The sequence below is a fragment of the Bos mutus genome, chromosome 15 (assembly GCF_027580195.1).
Source record: "Bos mutus isolate GX-2022 chromosome 15, NWIPB_WYAK_1.1, whole genome shotgun sequence".
Classification (NCBI taxonomy): domain Eukaryota; kingdom Metazoa; phylum Chordata; class Mammalia; order Artiodactyla; family Bovidae; genus Bos; species Bos mutus.
This window is the reverse complement of record NC_091631.1, coordinates 5,303,869-5,326,640: the sequence shown is the minus strand read 5'-3', so window position 1 is coordinate 5,326,640 and position 22,772 is coordinate 5,303,869. Positions and strand designations below refer to the sequence as shown.

Below are 22,772 nucleotides of genomic sequence, written 5' to 3'. Positions count from 1 at the left end.
TAATATGAAGTAATCAAAACAAAAGTCAGAATTAGATGGGATGCCAGGCTGATAGAGAATTACAGCTGTCATCCACAAATCTCTGGTTTCAAACAGTTCCATTCAACGAAATGGTCTCAGTATTCTCAGTGATCGAGCTCAATAACAAGCAAATATTACAAATCTGAGCCTATAAAATGACTGTAGACTAATGAACATTTTCGGTATTAGAGCTGCATGCAAGGCCTCACTGTGAGACGTTCTGCTGCCTAAAGGTTTGTGGCCACTCCCGTGTTCCTCCCTGGGTGCTGTTGCACATGGTGTGGCCCTGCCCCTCCCCACGGGTCCCCGTTCCTTACCTGGGCTCTCGAGCCCTGTAGACACAACCTCCTCCACGTTGCTGCCGTTGAGGTTGGCGCGGAGGATCCGGTCCAGGGTGACGTCGGACCAGAAGACAAGCTCGCGCCGGTGGTGGAAGTCCAGGGCGATGGCGTTCTCCAGGTTGTTGAGCAGCAGCGTGTACTCGGAGCGGTGCGGCAGCACCTGCCGGATGTCGATGCGATTGGCGAACAGTAGCACAGGCTCCGGCCCTGGGACGTGGCATAGAAATGGGGCCCCAACTGGGCTCCAGAGCTGCTCCCTGGCAGCCATCAGCATGCACCCCTCCAAGCTCCAAGGAGCCTCCTGGCCCACTAGGGCATGTCTCAAGCTGTCAGCATCCATCATTATGAGAAGACTGGCAGCCTGCAAAGCGTACACCTCATCCCATTCTTGGGGCCCAGAATGCAACTCACAATCCATTTTAATGCTATGGAAACATCTCTCTGGAACAAACTTATGGTCCCCAGGGAGGAAGGATACGGGGAGACAATAGTTAGGGAGTTTGGGATGAATATGTACACGCTGCTATATTTAAAATGGATAACCAACAAGGACCTATGTAGCAGAAGGAACTCCGCTCAATATTACATGGCAGCCTGGATGGGAGGGGAGTACGGGGAATGGATACATGTACATGTGTGGCTGAGTCCCTTTGCTGTGCACCTGAACTATCCCAACATTGTTAACTGACGATTCTGTTGTTCAGTTGCTCAGTCGTGTCCGACTCTTTGCGACCCCATGGACTGCAGCACGCCAGGCTTCCCTGTCCTTCACCATCTCCCAGATGAAGACAAGTTTGCTCAAACTTGTTATTCGGCTATGCTGCTGCTGCTGCTGCTAAGTCGCTTCAGTCGTGTCCGACTCTGTGCGACCCCATAGACGGCAGCCCACGAGGCTCCCCCGTCCCTGAGATTCTCCAGGCAAGAACACTGGAGTGGGTTGCCATTGCCTTCTCCAATGCAGGAAAGTGAAAAGTGAAAGCGAAGTCGCTGAGTCTTGTCTGACTCTTAGCGACTCCATGGACTGCGGCCCACCAGGCTCCTCCATCCATGGGATTTTCCAGGCAAGAGTACTGGAGTGGGGTGCCATTGCCTTCTCCGGTTAATCGGCTATACCTCAATATAAAATTAAAAGGCAAAAAAAAAAAAAAAAACATCTCTCTAACTCTACCAATCTCCAAGCACCAGAGCCCCTGGCTGCCCTGCTCAGCTCTCTGCCCACCCAGCCAAATGCCAACCCCCGCTCCCCCTTACCCAGAGCCTTGCAGCTGCGCCGGTCAGGCCGGAGTTCGTAGCCTGCTTCACACCAGCACTGGAAAGCCCCCTCACTGTTGGTGCAGCCCTGGCTGCAGTACCCCTCCTCGGCACATTCGTTCACATCTATGACGACGGAGCAAGGGCAGGTGATCTCGGTTCTACCATCTTCCAGCCCGAGCTCCCAAGCTGACCAGCTCTTTCCTGCCCACACACCCGCCTACTTCCCAGGTCCAGCGGGAAGCCTACAGAGCAAGTGGTTAAGGGTTTTGAGCTGGGCTGGGGTCCCAGCTCTGCTATTCATCGGCACTGTGACCTTCATTAAGTGACAACCTCTCTGAGCTTTCATTTCCCCCCGTCTTCGAAATGAGAGGGACAACAACCCCCAGCTCCCGGGGCTATTGAGAAAATGACACACGGTCACGTCTCTCAGAGGGCTGACCCATGGCTAACCCAGCCCCCCGCCCTGCTCCCGCCCAGGGGGCCCCAGCTCACCCTGGCAGGTGCGCCCATCCTCAGTGAGCCGGTAGCCAGTGTGGCAGGTACACTGAATGGCCCCCCGCACCATCTGGCACTTCTGGGCACAGCCGCCGTTGTTAACACTGCAGTTCTCCTCACCCGTCCGGGGCCCTGTGCCAGCCAAGCCAGAGATGGGAGTTGAGCCCGGAATCCTCCCCCAGACAGCCAACTTGGCATTCCACCTGGACCACGAAGAACAGCTCCCGGGGCTGCAAGCGTCCCTGGGGAGGACTCTCTTTGAAGCAGATGGGTGGGGCGTGGCCACAAACCATGGGCGGGCGCACCCGGGGAGTGGGGTGGGGACACTCACGGCAGTTCTGCTGGGGGCTCTCATCGCTGTTGTCCCCACAGTCGTTGACCCCGTTACACAGCTTCCTCTGCCCGATGCAGCGCCCGTTCCAACACAGGAACTGGTCCGAGGCACACTGGGGGCTTCCTAGAGAGGAAGATGAGGAGGGAAGGACAGCCAGGTCAGTGCCAGGCAGGGCTGACGGGGCTTGGGTCAACAACAACAAAAAGATGGGAGCCTGTCATTTTCTATGCTGAGCTGGAGACAGATGAGACTCAAGGTGGGAGGGTCGGGGTCCAGAGCAGGAAACAGCTCAGACAGGGCTGTCTGCATTCGTGTTCTCCCCAGGACAGCACAGTGGCACGGTAAGATGGGACGTGGGGCAGAATGAGAGAGCCCACCCATGTGTTAGGCACCTGTGCGGCTAGGGGAGGGGGCGTAGGGCTGTCAACCGGAGAGCAGGCCAGAGGAACAGGCGCTGGCCACGTGTGAGTAAGAATGTGAGAGGCCGTTGAAACTCCCGGCCCTGATATTGTGTTCCGGGCTGTGAGGCTTCGGGTCAACAGATGCACCTGATTTGACACTGGTAACTGAGACAAGCAGGAAGAATCCAGGCCATGGGCAAGACTTGATGAAAGCATCATGTTGGCCCGACTGGAGAGGCAGCAGTAACACCCTCTTTCCACCTCCTTGCTCCAGACTAACTACGGGCTAAGGGGCCTGGGGCTCTCCAGGGAGACCCTACCCGTGTTCTCACAGTTCTCTTCATCGCTGTTGTCCGCACAGTCGTCCTCCCCATCACAGCGCCAGGACAGACGGACGCAGCGGCCCGACCGACAGCGGAACTGTTCCGCTGTACACACCGAGGTGGCTGGGCAAAGCACAGGGCTGATGAAAGGCTGACCCCGCTTTAGCCTGAAGCCCCACCCTGCCACCCTAGGCTGCACTTTACGCCAGCACCCACGCCACTTTTTTTCCTAAGATTTTTTTTTTTTTTTGATGTGGACCATTTTTCTTTTTGGGGGGCTAAAGTCTGTATTGAATTGTTACAATGTTGTTTCTGTTATGCGTTTTGGATTTTTTTGGCCAGGAGGCAAGAGGGAGCTTAACTGCCTAAACAGGGATCAAACCGGCACCCCTGTCTTCAAAGTTAAATCTTAACTAAAGGACTGCAGTGAAATCCCTTTGACACTCTTCTTGACACCAGGGTCACAGTTGGTCTCTATGGCATCTCTGTGGGAATCAAAAAAAGGTGTCTTTTCCTCAAGACATTTTACTGCCATCTGCTGGAAAACTGCCATGATGACTATATAGATCTAGAGAATTATGGAATAAAGAAGTCTACTGGGGGACTGGCATCCTTTGGACCTAGCACCTTTGTGCAGTGCCCAGCCTACACGACTGTATATGGTGGACCTGTCTTAACTATCTTGGAGCTTTATTAGAGGTGGCCTGTCCCTGCTTCCGGCCCAGACCTTGGCACTGCCCCCCACTCACTGCAGTTGCGCTCATCAGACTGGTCATCACAGTCCGCGTCGCCGTCACAGCGCCAGCCCGCGTTGATGCACAGGCCACTGTCACACATAAACTCGCCAGAGCGGCAGGGCTGGTGGGAGGCTGGGGAGACACGCCAGGCTTCTGTCTTAAGCCAGTCTACACACACAGCGTCCCACCGTGGACCAGGAAGCAACAGCCCTGGCACCCTGGCTCCTCCAGGTTGGCCCCATAGGGAACCAGGGACTCTAGAAGCTCCTCTCCTGAGCTCCTGCCCCAGCTGGCAACCGGGCCTCACCCCCGCCCCCCCAGGAGCTCCTCCCAGCCGGCCTCCCCTCCTCCACCCCGCTGGCCAGAGTGCTCACAGCAGTCAGACTCGTCCGACCAGTCTCCGCAGTCGTCATCACCGTCGCAGTGGTAGATGTCGAGGATGCAGCGGCCGTAGGCACACTGGAACTCCTCCAGGTTGCAAGGGGGTGCTGGCACTGCTGAGGCTGGAAGGAGGGCAAGGCGGGGAAGGGCACGCACTCAGGCCCCCTCAGAGGAGAAGGGCCCGGACTCCTCCAAGGGGCCAGGCACTCAGACACAGAAGTTTCCTTGGGCGTGGCCCTGATACACGCCCATTTGCCAGAGGACCAAAGGGAGGCCTCCCTTCTCACCTGGGGCACCTGTTCCCTCCCGGCCCCGCCCAGGAGGAGCTGTTGCCTAAGAACCCACCCTCCCGCCGGCGACCTGCGCTGTCCTTTCACTCGTCGGCCTGGCCCTCAGCCCACCGCATGGCGCCCTCTGCCCCCAGCCCAGCCCGGCAGCCTGAGTCCTGGGGCCACTTACGACAGCTCTCTTCGTCGGAGCCGTCTTTGCAGTCGGTGTCTCCGTCGCAGTACCAGTGCTCAGCAATGCAGCTTCCATCGCTGCAGCGGAATTCCTTGTCCGAGCACTTGCGCATGTCTGGGGGGTGGGGAGGGGGGTACACAGTGGGACAGCAGTCCTGCAGGAGCCGCACCGGTTACCCTCCGGTCATCCTCCCTGACTCCCACCCTCGCTGCCCCCTGGGAGTCTGACCCAGGCCCTGCAAGACTCCGTGGGTTCGGTATAGACTCCTGAGGGGAAAGAAGAGGCTCTGGAGACACTGGCCTCAGGTTCCCGTTCTGTGGTCCCCGGGGTGTCGGGCCCATCTCCCCGTCCTGCTCTCCTCCAGCTGCTCCAGATACCCAGGCAGTTCAAGGGTTGGGCAGTGCTAGGGCCCCTGAGGCTCTTGCCCCTGCCTCGGCCAGGCCATCCACCAGCCTCCCTGCCTGTCCCCGCCGCCCCCCTGGAGCACCGCTCACCACACTGCTCATCACTGTTATCGCCACAATCATTGTCACCATCGCAATGCCACAGGCTCCGGATGCAGTAGCCATTCTGGCAGGGGAACTCGTCCTCCTCACACTCCCGGGGGGCTGTGGGCACAGAGCAGTCAGGCTGCTGCAGGCCGGGGCAGGGGGCCGGCCAGCGCCCGGACACCCAGCAGGAAGCCTGGTGGAGCAGAGCAGCTCCGATACTGCCCTAGGGAGCTGGGGAGCTGGCTGTCCCCCACCTCCAGGGGGGCTTAGATAAGCCGAGAGAGGAGGTGGAAGGACAACAGCCAAAGACCACGGGCTGGGGCCTCATTTTCTTTTCTTTTCTTTATTTATTTTGTATTTATTTTAATTGGAGGGTAATTACAATATTGTAGTGGTTTTGCCGTACACTGACATGAATCAGCCATGGGTGTATGTAATACACCACATTAACAAATTGAAAGATAAAAACCACATGATTATCTCAATAGATGCAGAGAAAGCCTTTGACAAAATTCAACATCCATTTATGATAAAAACCCTCCAGAAAGCAGGAATAGAAGGAACATACCTCAACATGATAAAAGCTATATGTGATAAACCCACAGCAAACATTATCCTCTATGGTGAAAAACCGGGGCCTCATTTTCTGATTGAAACGCCTTGCCCCGCCCAGCCGGCCGTCAGCCGCCCAGCCCCGCCCAGCACTCACGACAGTCCTGCTCGTCCGAGTCATCCTCACAGTCGTTGTCCCCGTCGCACACCCAGGAGCGGCGGATACACTTGCCGTTGTCACAGTGAAAGTCGAGAGGGGAGCAGGTGGGCAACTCTGAGCCCCGGGAACGGGAGGGGAACAGGGGTCAGTCTGGGGCACTTACTCAGGCAGGCCCCATCTTTCCCTCTGGCTCTGTCTGAATTACGGTCCCTCCTCACTGGCTCCTCCAACTGCCCCTGGCGCCCACTAATACAGAACCAGGCAGAAACAGCAGCTAAGAAGAGAGAGCTTCCTCAGGGGTTCACAGGACAGAAGAGTCCGAGGAACTCAAAACCACCCGGAAAGCAGTGAAGGAAAGCATGAAAAGAGAAGCAAATGTATTCCGCACCCCGCCCCGCCCCACGCCATTCCTCTTATTAAATAATGGCTGACACACCTGGGCTCGATGTCAAGTTCTAGAACTCATTACTTTTATCACACAAGCCAGTTACCCTCACCTAGCTCCAGGTTCTTCCGACTGTACAATGGGGATAATTATAACTGACTCAGAGAGGTCTTTTGAGATAATGCATATGAAAGTGCTCCATGAAAGTGAGCCATTTACCACCATCGCAATTAGCTAAACTGGTTAGGGGTAATAAGGTCCGGGCTATAGCTTCACTCTTACGAGACTAATTAGCCTCCCTCAGACATAGGTGCTGCCGGGGTGGGGGCCACACCCCAGAACCCAGACACATAACTGGCTCAGGAGCAATATTGCTACAGTCCAGGACGTGTATCCAGGGCACCCTAGCCTGTGGCGTACGTTATCACACTATGGGAAAGGGGAGACTTAACAAGAATATAAAATTTCTTACCAAGTTTATGTTATTTAAAAAGGTGTGATTACACAGAATACCAACGTAAGAAATAAACAGTCTGCATCCACGTATAGTGTGCACATTTAAAAATACACAAATATGCATCACAAATACACACGCACACAAATACAGAGATCTATTCAAGGCTGTTTTTTCCTGTGCTTGTTTAAAGTCTCTGTTTTATTGGCTATATTGGGTGTGCTCAGTCGCTCGGTTGTGTCTGACTCTTCGTGACCCCATGGACTGCAGCCCGCCAGGCTCCTTTGTCCATGGGGATTCTCCAGGCAAGAATACTGGAGTGGGTTGCCATGCCCTCCTCCAGGGAATCTTCCCAATAACCCAGGGACCGAACCCAGGTCTCCTGCATTGCAGGCAGGCTCTTTACCATCTGAGCCACCAGGGAAGCCCAGGAATACTGAAGAAGGTACCCTATTCCTTCTCTAGGGGAGCTTCCCACCCAGGAATCGAACCGGGGTCTCCTACATTGCAGGCGGATTCTTTACCAGCTAAGCTACCATTTATTGACTATACGTGTGTGGAAATATGGGAAACAGGGGAAGGTTGAAGCCATACACACTGTGAGGAAACCTCCCATCTGTTTATATCCATCACCCTCCCAAGAGCCCGGGGCAGGGGGAGGGTTCTCACTACATCCGTCCTCATCGCTGTGGTCCCCGCAGTCGTTGTCTCCATCACACTGCCACTGGGCAGGGATGCAGGTACACTCTCCGAGGGCGCTCACTGCACACGTGAAGTGGCTCCGACCACAGGCACACTCGGGGCTGCTGGCCAGTCCTGGGCAGAGAAAAGAGGAACCAGTGAGGGCTCAGCTCCCACCCAACCAAAACCCATTCCAGGTGGGGCAAGGTAGAGGAGCCGAGTCTAGGGGCACTGTTACCCAGGAGGTCACGGAGACAACTGCGGGGAGATGTGGGTGACGTCATGGTGCCGTCCCCCTCCTCTAGGCACAAACAGTCCAGAAGATACTGTCTGACTTTGGGCTCACAGACGGCCCAGGTCTCCCCTCTATGACAGGGTTTTCTGCACACCCGCAAAGGACCAGAGACAAATGACACCAATTGCAGGGCTACTGGTCCCGAGGAAAGGGAACCAGGGACAGGAGGCCAATGCACAAAGGCTTCCAGGTCCTTCCCTCTGAATCCAGGTGGCTTTATGGATGCTTTTGCCTCTATTCAGGACCCGGACGCTGAATTAAAATGCTGGCGCCCCTCTGGGGATGAGAAGTCACACCGAGGAGCAGGAAGCAGCAGACACTGCTGGGAGTCCTACAGTCAGAGCGCACCTCTAAGGGGGGCGACCAGGAGAAGGGGGGACGGGATACAGGGTAGGGAGACCAGGTTCCCCTGGGGCAGAGCGACTGGGGCCAGCCGGGGCCTTCCTGTCTGCGGGCCTGGCCGTGGCCCGGAGGAAGGATGGCAGGGGCTGCCCCGCCCCCAGCCCTCACTGCACGCAGCTGGGCTTCCCTATTGAGCATCCAGCTATCTGCCTGGCCAAGTCCCATGACCGGCCGCTGCGCCCCCTCCCCAGCGTGCCCAGCAGGATGCCCTGGGATGGCGTGTGAATGGCTCGGTGCCCCCGCTCCAGCCTCAGCTGGAACAAAGGGTTCTGCCAGGGTCACTCTTCCCACCCCCCACACCAGCATTCATCTAACCCGCTGGGCTGCTGCAGCTGGGAAGGATGGGGGCCACCTCTCCCTTGCTCATCTCCCCCACTTGCTTTCTTCTCCTTGTCCTCCCCTCCGCTGGGTGCTGCCCTCGGGCTGGGCTGGAATGGGGAAGGAGTCAGCTCCCAAATGCCACCCCGCTTCCTTTCCTATTTCCCGGGGCCCAGCATTCCTCTCTTGGCTCATCTCCTTGACATCCATCGTCACTTCACATTATATTCCTGGGGCCAGCTTTAGGGTTCAGGGCCCAGAGTGAAAGGGTGGATTGCTATTCCCACCGAAAGCAAAGGACTGCTGTTCCCTAGACCCCTCCCTCTCCACATCCACCCCCAGGACAATGATAAGCAGAAAGCAGGGGTCCCTAACCTGCAGATGGATGGGGGGGTGGGTGGGCAGCCTTTATGATCTGTGAAGCTCTGAAACTACAGGCAAAACGTATGTCTCTGGAGTAGAGGACCACAGCTCTCACCCCACCTTCAGCGGAGGACTTGCCCTCACCTTCCACATGCTGAGGGAATTGGCTGCCCGAGAAAAGATGCAGGACTTCCTGCGGAAGCCACAGGAATCCATCTGGGAGAAGCTGCACATCTACTCCAAGGCCAGTTCGCCTGTCTCTCCAGGTCTCCCCAAGTGCAGGACGGAGAAACTTTTCTAAGTGTGATCAGCTCATCACAGCTATAAGCACTGTTTTCGGGGACTCTGGCTGGGATGGAAGAGCAATAACTAAGTATTCCAGAGGACTCCGTGCCACGGGGCTCACCAAGACACTGACCCCCTTCGTGGGGAGGAATGATGAAGAGCAAGAATAGGCTGCCACAGTGGTTTCCAGTGAAGGATGTTTTTTTCTCCCTGGGGGGCATTTGGCAACGTGTGATGACATTCTGGGTTGTAACTGGTGATGCGGATGGAAGTCAGAGGATAAAGGCCACAGACGCTGCGGATGGAATTCAGGGGATAAAGGCCACAGACGCTGCGGATGGAAGTCAGAGGATAAAGGCCACAGACGCTGCTATTAGTCCACAAAGTACAGAACTGCGGCTGCTGCTGAGTTGCTCAGTCGTGTCTGACTCCGCGCGACCCTATAGGTGGCAGTCGGCTAGGCTGCTCCCCGTCTCTGGGGTTCTCCAGGCAAGAACGCTAGGCTGCTCCCCGTCCCTGGGGTTCTCCAGGCAAGAACGCTTGGCTGCTCCCCGTCCCTGGGGTTCTCCAGGCAAGAACACTGGAGCGGGTTGCCATTGCCTTCTCCAATGCATGAAAGTGAAAAGTGAAAGGGAAGTTGCTCAGTCGTGTCCGACCCTCAGCGACCCCATGGACTGCAGCCTTCCAGGCTCCTCCGTCCATGGGATTTTCCAGGCAAGAGTACTAGAGTGGGGTGCCATTGCCTCCTCCGAACATACAGGAAGGTGCCCCCAAACAAATAAGTTATCCGGCCTAAAATGTAAATGGAAGGTTGAGAAATACTGCTAACCACACAGAGCAGGGAGCAGGGCCACACCAAGGAGGCGATCAGGGTAAGGGGGTGAATGGAGAGGAGAAGGCATGGGAGGGAGGGGAAGAGGAAAAAGCTCTGGACCTGGAGCGGACAGAGTTGGGACCCCTGACCAGTTGTGCTACCTTGTATTAAGTACCATAGTCCCCTTAGCTTGGTATATAAAAAAGTCACAGACTTAGATGAGAAGATGAATGTGGGAGAGGCTGATCCATGCCTGGGCACACCAAGGATGCTCCAGAAGTGCAGGCTGGAGGTATGGGGACATGAGGATTTGGGGGCTAGCTTCTTTTCTAAAAGGCCTTGAAGCTAAGAACCTGAGTACCAGGATCATGGACAGCAGCACCTTAGGCTACATGCAAGTCAGAAGAAATCCAGGCTAGTGGTTAAGAATTTGCCTGCCAATGCAGGGGCACAGGTTCAATCTCTGGTCCAGGAGGATTCTCCAGGAGGCGGAGGAGCTGGGCCTGTGCTCCAGAACCTGTGCCTAGAACCTGTGCTCCAGAACCTGTGCTCCAGAACCTGTGCCTAGAACCTGTGCCCTGCAAGAGAAGCCAGCGTGGTAAGAGGCCCGCGCATCGCAAGGAAGAGTAGCCCCCGCTCACAACTTCACAACTATTAGAGAAAAGCCCCCACACAGCCAAAAATAATTAATAAATAAATAAATCTTAAAAAAAAAAAGGGGAATTCAGTAGGTAAAGAAGAGCCTTCAGGGGATTTTTTTTTTTTTTTTAAGCCTCCCCAACCCCCTTTGGCTGAGTGATAGCAGAAGTCCTGACTTCCCCCTGCAGACTTGGAAACAAAGCATTCCATCCGGTGGGCATCAAGTTGGTTGTTGAAAAGGCACGACTTCCTGCCTGTCAGAGCAACATCTGAACGTTGGCATGTGAAGGTCAGGCAGCCGGCGACAGGCAAACTCTTGGCTTGGGTGTTCATACGGTAAACAGACACATTATCCTCCAAGACTCAGCTCTTCTGGACAACTGCTGCCCCTCTGGGATCCTGGGAGGTGGAATTCTGCCTTTTCACTCGAGTCCTGGCTGTGATCATAAAGGACAGCTTTTAACCCTTTTTAACTGAAAGAATGGTGAGTGAAGAAAGGAAACAAATGACCGCGGGTGGCAAGACGCGGTCTTCATTTCAAGAAGGGTTCAGTTAGAGCGCTCCCCGGGGCTTCTGGCCTTAGGCATGGGACCTTAAATTTAATGCTGTTCAACAAGGAAAAGATCTCTTCCCAAAGTGTTCACTATCCCTGATCATCCGGTAATCCAGCTTTTGGGATACATGTTACTGTGCTCATAGGGCCTTCCTAGGAGGTTAACTCGAATCTCAGCCATGTTACCTACCACTTTCTCACTGCTTTCTTCAGAAAGAAAGAGAGACCTCCACCTGCTTATACTACCAGATACTGCGGAACATGTGAGAGAACATAGATTCCAGAGTCAGAGAGGCTGGAGTTCAAGTCCTGGTTCTACCACTAACTCTACAACTTTGAGCGAGTTAGTTCATGCCAGAGTCTCAGTTTCCTCATCCATAAAATGGGAATAACAATAGTTTTACCGCAAAGGGTTTTGTAAAGATCAAACGAAATAATCTGGGACTTCCCTGGTGGTCCAGCGGCGCAGACTCTGCAGTCCCAGTGCCAGGGGCCTGGGTTTGGTCCCTTGTCAGGAAACTAGATCCCAGTGCCGCAACTAAGACCCCGTGCAGACAAATACATAAATAAATGCTTTTTTTTTTCTTTTTAAAAAATGTTTTAAATTTTAAAAATCCATGTAAACTTCTTAGCAAAGGGCCAGCACACAGCGAAAGCTTTATAAAAATACAGCCACCACTCACTGAATATTTACCACGTGCTCTCCAAATACTCTTCTAAAATACTTTTCTTATGCTACATCACTGAAGGCTCTCAATAGTCCTGGGAGGTGTCTGTTATTATTATCACCATCTTACAGGTGAGGACTCTGAGACCCAGGGAGGAGTAGTCTGTTGACAAGTCATACAGATACTAAGGGTTGGAGCCAGCACTCACACACAGGCAGGTCAATTCCAGACCCTCTGCTCTTAATCCCCTCATGCTCCTGCCTCCCAATACATGGTATTGCTATTATGAGAGTTTCCAAATCTCTGAGATCCAAAAAGGGAATTGGTAATACTGGAATTTCCGAGTCCTTCTTTCTGCAGTCTCATTTAGCAAATGCACAGAGAGTTTATGGATTTCAAGCAGTGACCCCTCCTTCTGGCTACTGCCAAGGCTAAAGGCCCATTCCCCTTGCTCTAAGGTCAAGTAGCGAAGCAAGGAGAGTTTGGAACCCTAGGCCTTTGAATGAGCGCCTCAGTATTGTGTTGGTCCAGAAAAAGGCAGGACTCCACACAACAAATGATTAAATTCCGCGGTTTCTCTTAGCAGTTTGCAAGCTACTTTTGCACACACACTTGTGTTCTCATTTAATCATTACAGCCGTACCCTTTTAACAGGTAAGTCATCTGCTTTGGCCGAGGTCATAGGTTAAGTAGGAGAGCCAGGAGGGCAGCCCCATTCTGATCCTTAGACCAATATTCTTCTGTTCCTATGGTCTCAGCATCCGGACTTTCAGTAAAGCTTCTCACTGAGGCACACTCAAGTTGGAGAGGCACTGCTCCTCACCACCTCACAGAACGCTCAGCTCAGGAGGGACCACACCTTCCCGGAGGCCCAAGGTGTCCAGTGACTATACACAGCTACAGAGCAGCTTTTTCAAGTTGAACCAGAAATGAGAAGGCTTAAGGGCTGTCCTATGAGTACAGGGATATGACAGCTCTCGCAGCCTGGAAGTGATTACAATGGGAAAGGGAGAGAGCATCACTTATATAAGTGAAAGACGTTTTTCTTTTTTCAAAAATATTTGTTTGTTTGGCTGTACCAGGTCTCAGTTGCAGCATTTGGGATCCTTCCATCTTTGTCACAGCATGCGGGTTCTTTAGCTGCAACATGCGGGATCTAGGTCCCTGAGCAGGGATCAAACCCAGGCCCCCTGCCTTGGGAACACAGGGTTTTAGCCACTGGGCCACCAGGAATGGTTTTCTTAAACACTGTTCTTTTCTCCAATGCTGTCTTCTTTTCTATCAACTGGCAGCCATGATGAAGATACAAACCTTATTTAATGAGGATAAGTTGTTTGAAATGACCCTAAACTACACCCAGGCCAATCAAGAGACCAATCCTTGGGCAGGTTACTCAGCTTACTTGGGCAGTATCTCCCACTGAAAGGGAGGCCCGTGCCGCAAGACAAAACTGACATAACCGAAAGGGGTAGCAGCCAAAAGCCACATGGAAATGGATCTGGTCTCACCCAAGAGACACCTGGAGTCAGGAGAGACCCGGGTTTCTATACAGCCATTGTTTGAGAGGACAGACCTTGCACACGAAAAAAAAAAACTCTGGAACCAATACCAAACAAGGAAAATGGTTGAGAGCAGGAGGCCAGGACGTGAACCCCCTCCTGATGCTGCCCAACCTGGATCCGTGGAGCCTGACTTAACTGAAAGCGTCTGCCCTGTGCCCAGGGGCCCCTGGTGTCTCCTCTATGGCAGCACTTAGCCCACTGTGGGACCACTGTTCTCCTACTAGACCAGAAGTCTCTTGGCAGTTGGAACTGTATGATATGGAGCTTTGTATCTGTATTCAGTGCGTCGCTCAATGCTTGCATGTAGTATGGATCATATAAGTTTGTAAAATTAAAAAAAAAAAAAAAAACAAATTCCTTGAGAATCCTGTGAGAGCTGAAGTCAGAGGAAAAGAGGAAGCCCAGAACATGAGTAATAAAAGTGGTTATTTCCGACTTACCCTATACTCAAGAAAGCAAGAATCTTCTTTTTAAAGAGGCTACCTACTTGTATCCAGGCAAAGTTTAAGTTCACTCCTTTCTCCAAAAAGAGTTCCTTTCATTTGCTGTGTTATCAGGCTGAGTTACTGACGTCCATAACTTTCCGTATCTCTGTCTCTTGATCCCTAGAGGCCAATCTTACCTAGTTTGAAAATCTATCTGATAAACTCTTCTCCTCGAGGGCCCTCTCAAAAGTGACACCATGAGACACATGACTATCAGTCCCAGCAAGTTCAGTCCTCTCTTGCCAGTTTCAAACACAGAAAAGAAGTAAGGTCAGCTTCCAAAGTTTTGAGGCAGAAGAGCATAGTGTCAAGAACACAGGAACATAACGAAGCTAGTTACTGGCCATCGGACCTGGGCATGTTATTTAATTTCTACCTTAGCTTTTCATTTGGAAAACTGGGATAAGAGCCCCTACCTCCCATGGGTGTTATGAGAATTGAATTAGTTAATTCATAAAAAACCCTTAGCATATACTAAGCTCTCAATAAATGACGGCGCCTACTATTACTTTTACAGAATCTGACTCACTCAGCCTGTCTTATCCAGCCACCCCTTGATTAAGCCCTAATATTTCAGGGCTTGAGACGTCTAAAAACTCGACTGTCTGCCAAGCTGCAGTGCTGCTCCCATGTGTTAAGTTGGCGGCGTAAGTGGCCTCAGGAAGAGACGGGGAGAGTCCTGTGACCACGGTCCCGCTTTACGGCCCTTCTCTGGGGGAGCTTGAAGTACATGGCATCCTTTATCCTTACCTAATCTGTCATCATCCAATTCCTAGGAGGCAAGCATAGACAAGAGCATTTAGAACCTAAATTTCAGAGCAACTTAGACATGGATTAGTTTCCTTTTTTGTGAAATGGGGGTGGTGGTAGTACCCATTTCATAGGGTTGATAGGAGGTTTAAATGAAATAATACATACAAAGTACATCATAGCAGCTACTTTTTGTTGTTGTTGCTGTTAATACCACCATCTCCATCTGCATCTTCTCTCTCAACCCAGTAATGTAGCTGTGTCTCCGTACAGGTCTTCAGAAGTCTCCTCACCCTGCCCAGGAGCTCAGTCAACAAGACTCCACAAATCCAGCAGGGCTTGGAGGCGGCTGTGCTCACTGAGAGGCTGCTCAGAATATTGCTCTCCCCTCCCCCTACATCTCAAAACCCAAGGCCCACAGGATAACACATGGCTTCAAAGAGCAACAAACCACATCTCCTGGGAGCTTTTTAAAGCCTCCCTCCATCAAAAAAAAAAAAAAAAAAAAAGCACCCGATAGGTAATTCTTTATGCACTGGGATTCTCTGAGAAGATGAAGACTGAAAACAGAGAGGAGAGGTCAATCTGAGATAAAACAGAGACCAGTCCTGATCAGGGTCTTCTGGTTTAGGATAGATATAAAAGAGTCTATTCTAAGAGCCAGTGTGGATTAGAGGGTTAACAGCTCAGGCTCTGGGTTCAGATCCTGGGGCAGTTACTCACTAGCTGTATGACAGCAAATGGCCCAAGCCTTACCTTCCCGTCTGTAAGACAGGAATCTAACAGAATCTTCCTAGTAAGGATACGGTGAGGAGTAAATGTGATAAAACATGCTAACACTTATCACAGCGCCGGCAATACAGAAAAGAGATTCACCAGTGTTAACTGCCCCAGAAGTCCATTTGTCATTTTTGGACTACATGTCCCAACTTGCTATGCAAAAATGGTCGCCAGAGATCACTCCCAGAGGAGCAGAAATTCTCATTTGGGGGAGGTATATTTTAAAGCCATTCACTTTTTTTCCTTCTCTGAACCTGTGGCTGAAATTTCTTGTTTAAACAGCAGGTAAGTGTGGGGTTGTGGGGAGGGGGGAGTGGAAAGAGGAGGAACCTCTCCTTTCTTATTTGCTTTGTTGCTGTTGTTGCTAAGTTGTGTCCGACTCTTTTGCGACCCCAAGGACTGATAGCCTGCCAGGCTCCTCTGTCCACGGGATTTTCCTGGCAAGCATACTGGAGTGGGTTGCCAGTTCCTTCTCCAGGGGATCTTCCCAATCCAGGGATTGAACCCACGTCTCCTGCTTGGCAGGCAGATTCCTTACCATTCAGCCACCTGGGAAGCCCTTCTTATTTGCTAGATGTATGGCTATTAGAACCCAGCATCTGTATTTGATTTCCAGCAGGCCGTAGTCAACCCAACAGAAAAACTCTCTCTCGTCCTCATCCAGGCCATGGTGACAGTCGGCTCCCCAGGCTGGGGCCAAGGAGGGGACTATTCGGAGCATTTCCCCTACCCCTTGCCCTGCAGGCCGGGCAGGAAGTGGAGCAACTGAGCAAGGAGAGATCACTGGAGCTCCTTCCAACCTCGAAGCGTCTTTGCTGCTGCTGCTGCTGTGTTGCTTCAGTCGTGTCCGACTCTGTGCAACCCCATAGACGGCAGCCCACCAGGCCTCCTGTCCCTGGGATTCTCCAGGCAAGAACACTGGAGTGGGTTGCCATTTCCTTCTCCAATGCATGAAAGTGAAAAGTGAAAGTGAAGTCGCTCAGTCGTGTCCGACTCTAGCGACCCCATGGACTGCAGCCTACCAGGCTCCTCCGTCCATGGGATTTTCTAGGCAAAAGTACTGGAGTGGAGTGCCATTGCCTTTTCTGAGAAGCGTCTTTATTTCACTGCTAATCAGGTGTCTCTCTACCCTGTACCTGCCTGGCCCTTCACCCAGATGGGAGGCGGTGGGGGACCCTCTCCTCCACCAAAAGGTTCTAGGGCCAGGAGCTTCCCCAGCCCCAGAAAACCTCCAGTGATAAATCATGCAGCAGCACCTTTGTGCTGCCTCTCCGCCAGATGGGAGGTTTGCTCCCAGGCTTTTGTTTCCGGCTTTGCTCGCAACTCCGATCCTCCCGGCTCTGCACAGAGGTGAGGGGGGAGCTCCGGTGGGCTGTGTCTGGGCTTGCAGCGAGTCCCCGGCGAGGCTTTCTTCACTGGGGCTTGGGCAGCGCCCTTCCCCTCCTCACTCTAACCTGAACGAGCAGGGAGCAGGGTGTCAGGGCAGCTGGTGGGCGATCCACTCAGCTGTGAGCGAGGATGGGAATGCCTACGTGCCGTGAAAGAATGAAGTTTGCTCTGAAGGGCGTAAAAGGTGCCCAAGGGCACCAAGGATGTTTGCTTCTTGCTAAATCAAAAATGCAGAACAGAAAATGGAGTCAAAGGACTGCCGGGAAAGCTAGAGAATCAGCTCTTTTGAACGGCTGCTCTTGGCTGCTCTTGGTTACGGTCAACTTTCCGCAACTCCCCCGCACCCCCCCACCCAACCATCACATCAGTGGCACCAACTTATACGGAAAAAACAAAGACACTACAGGGGTCAAACTCGACGGGTGGAGAGGCTGGGGGCTGGGTCATGGGCTTGAGACTCCAATCTATTCTCCCTGCATCCCGACAGGATTCCGGATTGAAGACAGTAGTCGTGAAGGAAGGCAGCCCCACAGCGGCCCGGCCCCCAAATTGGGGCAATTACTACCTTATGAGCTCTGGGGCTTGTCCTTTCCCAGGCCAGTGGGAGGAAGAGCCTGGAATTCTAAATGGTTGCAGCTCCAGGAGACCTCTGCCAGCACCTCTCACCCTGGGTCACAGCAACCTTAGGGCGAGATGGCTGGCTGCAACCCCGACTACGGGGATGCTCTCAGAGGAAAGCCCCGCCTCCCAGGCTCTGACCCAGGGGAACTGAGTCAGAGTGAGCCCGCTAGACTCGCAGCAGAGCTCCACAGACTTCTTTTCTGAAGTGTGGATAGGAGAGAAATATGCTTAAGTTTCATTAGATGTTCAAGGGGGTAAAGAAAGGGCATGATCTTAAAAAAAAGAGAAAGAGCAAAAACCAGCTTAACTGAATGAAGGGCTGAGCCTCCATTTTAGCACAAGACACTGCAGTTTAACTACTTGTTTGCCTGATTCCCATAGCCCAAAGGTGAAACCCATCTCTAATCCATTTCTGCAAGCACACTAGCAAACAACCAACATTTATCTGTGGGACTCTGTGCTGAATGGTTTGAACGTACTATTATCTCATTTAATTTTTACAGGATCCTTGCATGATAGTTTATTACTATTCCAGCCCTTTCCTTACAGATATGAACCCTGAAGTTCAAGGTGATCAAGTGTTTTATACAGGATCACCAAGACATGGTGGAGCCAAGATTCAAACTGCCTGCGCTTCTTGATCATGGAGCTGTGCATGCAGGGATTAGATTAGCACTTGACAAATGTGTGTCCAGGGAATGAATGAACAAATGAATGGGTGCAGAGCCCAGTTCAGGGAATGCTCCTGAGTGTGCTGGGGAAAAAGAACCTGACCCTGTCAGCTCGAAGCTGGAAGGAGAGTGGCAAGCACAGGCATTCATCAGAGCTATTTATAGGGCCAAACCCTGGCTCTGCCAGCCAACCAGTCGTCATGAAGTCTTTCCTGGGACACTGAATCCCACCAGGCTGAGAAAGGGAGAAAGGTTTCCAATATTGAAGATGAGATGGTAATCCAGACACAGTCTGGGGCCAGATGCCCCATGTCCAGACAACTGTGATAAAACTCGTAGTAAATTGTGTCAAGGAATGTAGAGACCGTGGTTGGAACAGGCTAATAGACCTAGTTGGTCACGGGCACGGAATGGTCACGAAAGTATGAGATGTGTCCAAACACAAAAAAAGACAAGACTACTTCTTAGAGTAGTCTCCAAAATTCTGCCCCTCTTTTGGAAGCCCCTAGGATTGATCCTGCCTTCAAAGGAGAAGCAACATAGCCAGCCTCTCACATCTTCCTTCTTCTTAGGGATCAAGATTAGCAGTCAACCCGTAGAAAGAACGAGAAAGGCCAGTAAAACATCCTGTCCTCTGTAACGTCCTGTGTTCTCCGCTGGCCCAGAAGATGGGAAAGTCCAACGTGCTCAGTATCAGACATGGCCTTACTCAGTCGCCTTGCACCTGTCATTCTTAATACCATGTGCCAGTCCCAAAGATGTTATCTGATACTCAACAGGGGACAGAAGAGGAAATCCAAAATCAGCGACAAGCCAGGCATCTTTCACAAGCCCAGTAAGATCAGGGACAAGGTCAACAGAGCACCGTGACAACACCAGACAGAAAGGAGACCAGTCTCAGCTCCACTCTTTGTCACTCAGCCTCACAATAACCCTCTATGTACCAAAACTTACCTGAAAGAGATCTCCAAGACAAACAGGGTTTTCGCTCTTCAAATGGTGGTGGATTGTCTGAGGTCTCACCTCAACCCTCAACAGGAAGATACCCAGAGCTATTACCAGTTATCAAGTTTCCTTCCAAAAATCTTTAGGAGTATTACACAGGTTCAGGCCAATCCCACAGGCTCTAGGAAAAGTCCCAAGTACTAGCAGCATCCAAATAAGTGCCTTGAATTTTAGTGTCTTGAATTCATTCCTAGTTGAGGTCAGATCTGTCTAACTGATCGACTATGACACACTGACTTCCCCCTTGAGCCCCTGGAACATAGGTATTTTTGGTTGAGTGACTGCTCAGTCTCACTGGTGAACCATGAATCTGTCTCTTCCAAGCCTCCGAGGATGGCACAGCAGCAGGCTAGGCAAAGTTTAGATCTTGGTGCCACTGAGGGTCCTTGGGCACATACACAGAGAGCCTCCCATGCCTTGAAGTTTCCATTAAATATCTTGACCTTGAAAAGAACCCGAAGAGTGACCAAGAACCCTCCTATCCTTCTTTTGTGAAGCACAGAATATACACAATTTTCTACCCCGGTTCTCAATGCAAATGTAGTGTATGCAGTTTTGACAGCTCTGGAGCAATAAAATCCTCTTGGCCAGTCTCCCCCGGAACCTTCCAGCTCCCCTTTCCCTAGGGCAGAAGGCGACAATCTCCTCTCTGGCTTTGTTGGTATCCGTTTTAGCGCCCGCCCCACCCCCCCTTTTTTTTTCCTTCAGTGCCATGCCATTTCCCTTGATCTTTTTCAAAACTTCCTCCAGGGGGCAGGGAGGAAAGCTCCCTCCTCTTGCTTCGCAGCCCGAAGGGGAAAAGCCCCCAAAAAGCATAGCTGTCCCTTTAAGGGGCCCATGTGGTGGGAAGAGCAGCTACATTCCTACCCTAGTAGGGCCGCTGTCCCGACACGCCAAAGAGGCTACAAATAACCTTCGAGGAGAGAACCCCGGAGGGGGAGAGACAGTCCAGAGAGGAACGTGGTTACCGCGCTGCTACTCCGAGAGGAAGAGTTAAGCGCTCGGTGGGCTTAGTGTGGGCATGGAAAAAGTCACTGAAAACCCACGGGTTGTCTAAATAACAGGCAGAGAACTCTGTTTTGGATTTGGGAGGTAAACCAATCTTTAAAACAAGTGCTCAGGCATCTCCACGCCCTGCCAGGCAAGTTCCGAAATCTGCACTATTTCCACACGCGCTCCCTTTACGTTAAAGAAAGAATCGGCTACGAGGCCGTGGTCTCCAGTCCCCATCACTCTGAACCCCGTCCAGCGCCTCATCCCGGCGGCGGGGGGAGACTGGGAAGACTCAGATTCCACCACCACCGTCTCCCCACCCCCCCACACCTCGGTTGAACAGATGTGGGTGAATAGGGTTGGGGTTCAAAGATCAAAGTTCTTTGATCTTCGGGCACCAACTAGAGGCAGCTGCTAAATCACGGGGTGCACCCACGGTCGTAGCCGGCTGCCGAGAAACAGATTCCACCGGAGCCGTCATCGCACACAACAGTTGCGTTGGGGCACCAAACAAGTTATTAATAAGGAGCAGATGAGGCAGCAGTCCTTTTGCCATCCCTCCAGCTCCCCCGAGGGCCACCGCGCGGGCCGGGGGCTGGGGTGGGGGGCTGCCTGGTAAGGTTCGGCGACACCCGCCCCCCTGTCCCAGCAAGGACGGATCTGCGGGAGCCTTCCAGCAGTTTCTTCCCTCTGTCCCTCTGCCCCCTTTTCCAACCCTGTTTCCCCCTCCCCCTCCTCCGGGAAGGATCCAGGGCAGGAAACTGATTGGTCACAGCCAGGAGAGGGAACCCAAAACACCACTAAGTGGGGATGCTGCGAGCGAGCAGTGCCCGAGGACCCTCGGCGGGAGCGTGGTCCGGAGTCCGAGCAGCTGCTCCTCGAATCGGGAGGAATCCCCTGAGCTCAAGTATTCAGATTCCACTGGAGCCTCTCTTCTCAATCCTCCTGAGACCCCCCTCCACCCCGGACCCTGGAAGGAAGACTATTTACAATTTGTGTTTTAGCGACCATCCTTCCCCGCCTTTCTTCGCACACATTCATTCGCACCAAAGACACAGAGACCGTGGGTCAACCCGAAACGGAAAGCACCCCAGCTCTTCAAAGAGCAGCGAGGGAAGGAGGGGGCGAGCGCCTTGGATCTCCCCCCGACCCCCTCCCCCCCCCCAACACACACACCCTCCACCCAGCCTGGCCCAGACCCGAGCCCGGGGAGCTCCTCGGTCGCCACTGCCCCATCTCGGGCTGGAGGAGTCGGGGGCGGGGGGGTGGAGAGCTCCCGGTCCCTTTCCCCGGCACACGATCTCCGGGCGAAATGCTTGGAGTGAGAGGGCGAGGGGCTCTCAGGCCCCAGCCCGCGCCGTTCAGCTCTCGGAAGGTTGAGTCCTGCAGCGGCCGGAGCCCGGGGACAAACTTTCCTGGCTGGCGGGTGCGCGCGAGCGCGGCGGCGCCGCTTACCGTGTGCGCAGAGCAGGGCGCCAAGCAGCAGCGCGCCGCACGGCCGCCTCATGGTGCCGCCGCCGGCGCTCCCTGCCGGCCCGGGGGTTCCGCCGGCTCCCGCGGGACGGCGCGCCGGAGGGTATCGGCGGAGGCTCCCCGCTCAGGGCCCGCGTCCCGGTCCACGGCTGCGGGCGCGCCCCGCCGGTCGCCTCCGGCTTGCTGCTGCCTCCAGTGCGGGCCGAGCCGAAGCCGCCCCGCCAGGGGACCGGGAGGGGGGTGTCCCGGGCCCTGCCGCCCCGCCCCCAGCGCCGCAGCCCCCGCCACCGCCACCGCGCCTGGTCCCGCCCCCCGCGCCGGCCCGGCCCCTTCCCGCCCTCGGCCCCCGCCTCCCGGTCCCCGGACCCCACCCGCCGGCGCCTCCAGCGCTGGCCCAGTTCCTCTGCAAGCCACCCCCACATTCCTAGCCCTCGAGAGAGCCCCCCCACCCACCCCACGCACTGTCCCCGTTACTACTGCTCGAATGTCCTTAACTTAAAAAAAAAAAAAAAAAGGGTGTCATCGAAGCGGCAACTCTCGGATCCCCGCTCACTCTAGTTCTGGGCCAGAGTGGTGCACCCAAGCTGACCCGAGTCGCCTGGACGTGACCCCGGCCCCTCTACCGGCCCCGAGTCCAGACTTCATTGATGTCTCAGGATACGCAAGGCTTGCTAATGCAGAATCCTCTCGGGCTTTACGGACATCAAACAAGGGCCATCAGGAGGCCTGGAGTGCTGCATCTTCACTAGCGTTCCCACTGTCAAAATTCCTTTTCTGAGATTTTTCTCCGCCCCTGCCCTCCCTCCCGCCACCCCGGCCCCCAGTCTAGGCAGCGCTGTTCGAGGGCTAAAGAATTCCACGACCTCCCCTTTTCATGTACTCATTTCCTGAGGTGGTTGTCTGGGTCCTGTCGCCCCAGCTCAGACGTCCAGAATTGGCCAGACGTAGTTCCTCCTCGCTGTCTTTGTAAATCAGCGTGGTTAGCCTCTTCACCTTCTTTGACTTTCTGATCCTGGCAAGGAAGGAAGGGGGTAAGGAAGTTAAGTCTTTACTTGCAGTGGTATCCTCTCAGAGACCTCAGCCTCCTCCCAGCTCCAGTCTCTAGAGCCTTCTAGCAATATTTAACTTTGGGGTTAGTATATAAAGTTATAAATTTCTCTCTTGTCTTTGCTTCGTGGCCTGTGCCTCTCTCTAGCATATATTAATAATATGGATTAATTTTGTTACCACCTTC

General features: G+C 53.4%; 1 protein-coding gene across 4 annotated transcripts in view; it reads right to left on the bottom strand.

The window, feature by feature from the left end:
• The window catches only part of LRP4 (LDL receptor related protein 4), a 53,496-nt gene extending 31,747 nt beyond the window's left edge, over positions 1-21,749 (bottom strand). For all 4 annotated transcript variants that reach the window (XM_070383415.1, XM_070383416.1, XM_070383417.1 and 1 more), the window contains exons 1-12: positions 21,521-21,749; positions 7,461-7,607; positions 5,950-6,066; positions 5,244-5,357; positions 4,747-4,863; positions 4,281-4,409; positions 3,919-4,038; positions 3,167-3,292; positions 2,443-2,568; positions 2,109-2,243; positions 1,614-1,739; positions 339-569 (exon numbers count right to left, since the gene is read on the bottom strand). In XM_070383415.1, the coding sequence (XP_070239516.1) occupies positions 339-569; positions 1,614-1,739; positions 2,109-2,243; positions 2,443-2,568; positions 3,167-3,292; positions 3,919-4,038; positions 4,281-4,409; positions 4,747-4,863; positions 5,244-5,357; positions 5,950-6,066; positions 7,461-7,607; positions 21,521-21,572 (1,540 nt within the window). In that variant the 5' untranslated portion in view covers positions 21,573-21,749. The remainder of the gene's footprint in view (positions 1-338; positions 570-1,613; positions 1,740-2,108; positions 2,244-2,442; positions 2,569-3,166; positions 3,293-3,918; positions 4,039-4,280; positions 4,410-4,746; positions 4,864-5,243; positions 5,358-5,949; positions 6,067-7,460; positions 7,608-21,520) is intronic.
• Between the last annotated feature and the right edge of the window lie 1,023 nt (positions 21,750-22,772).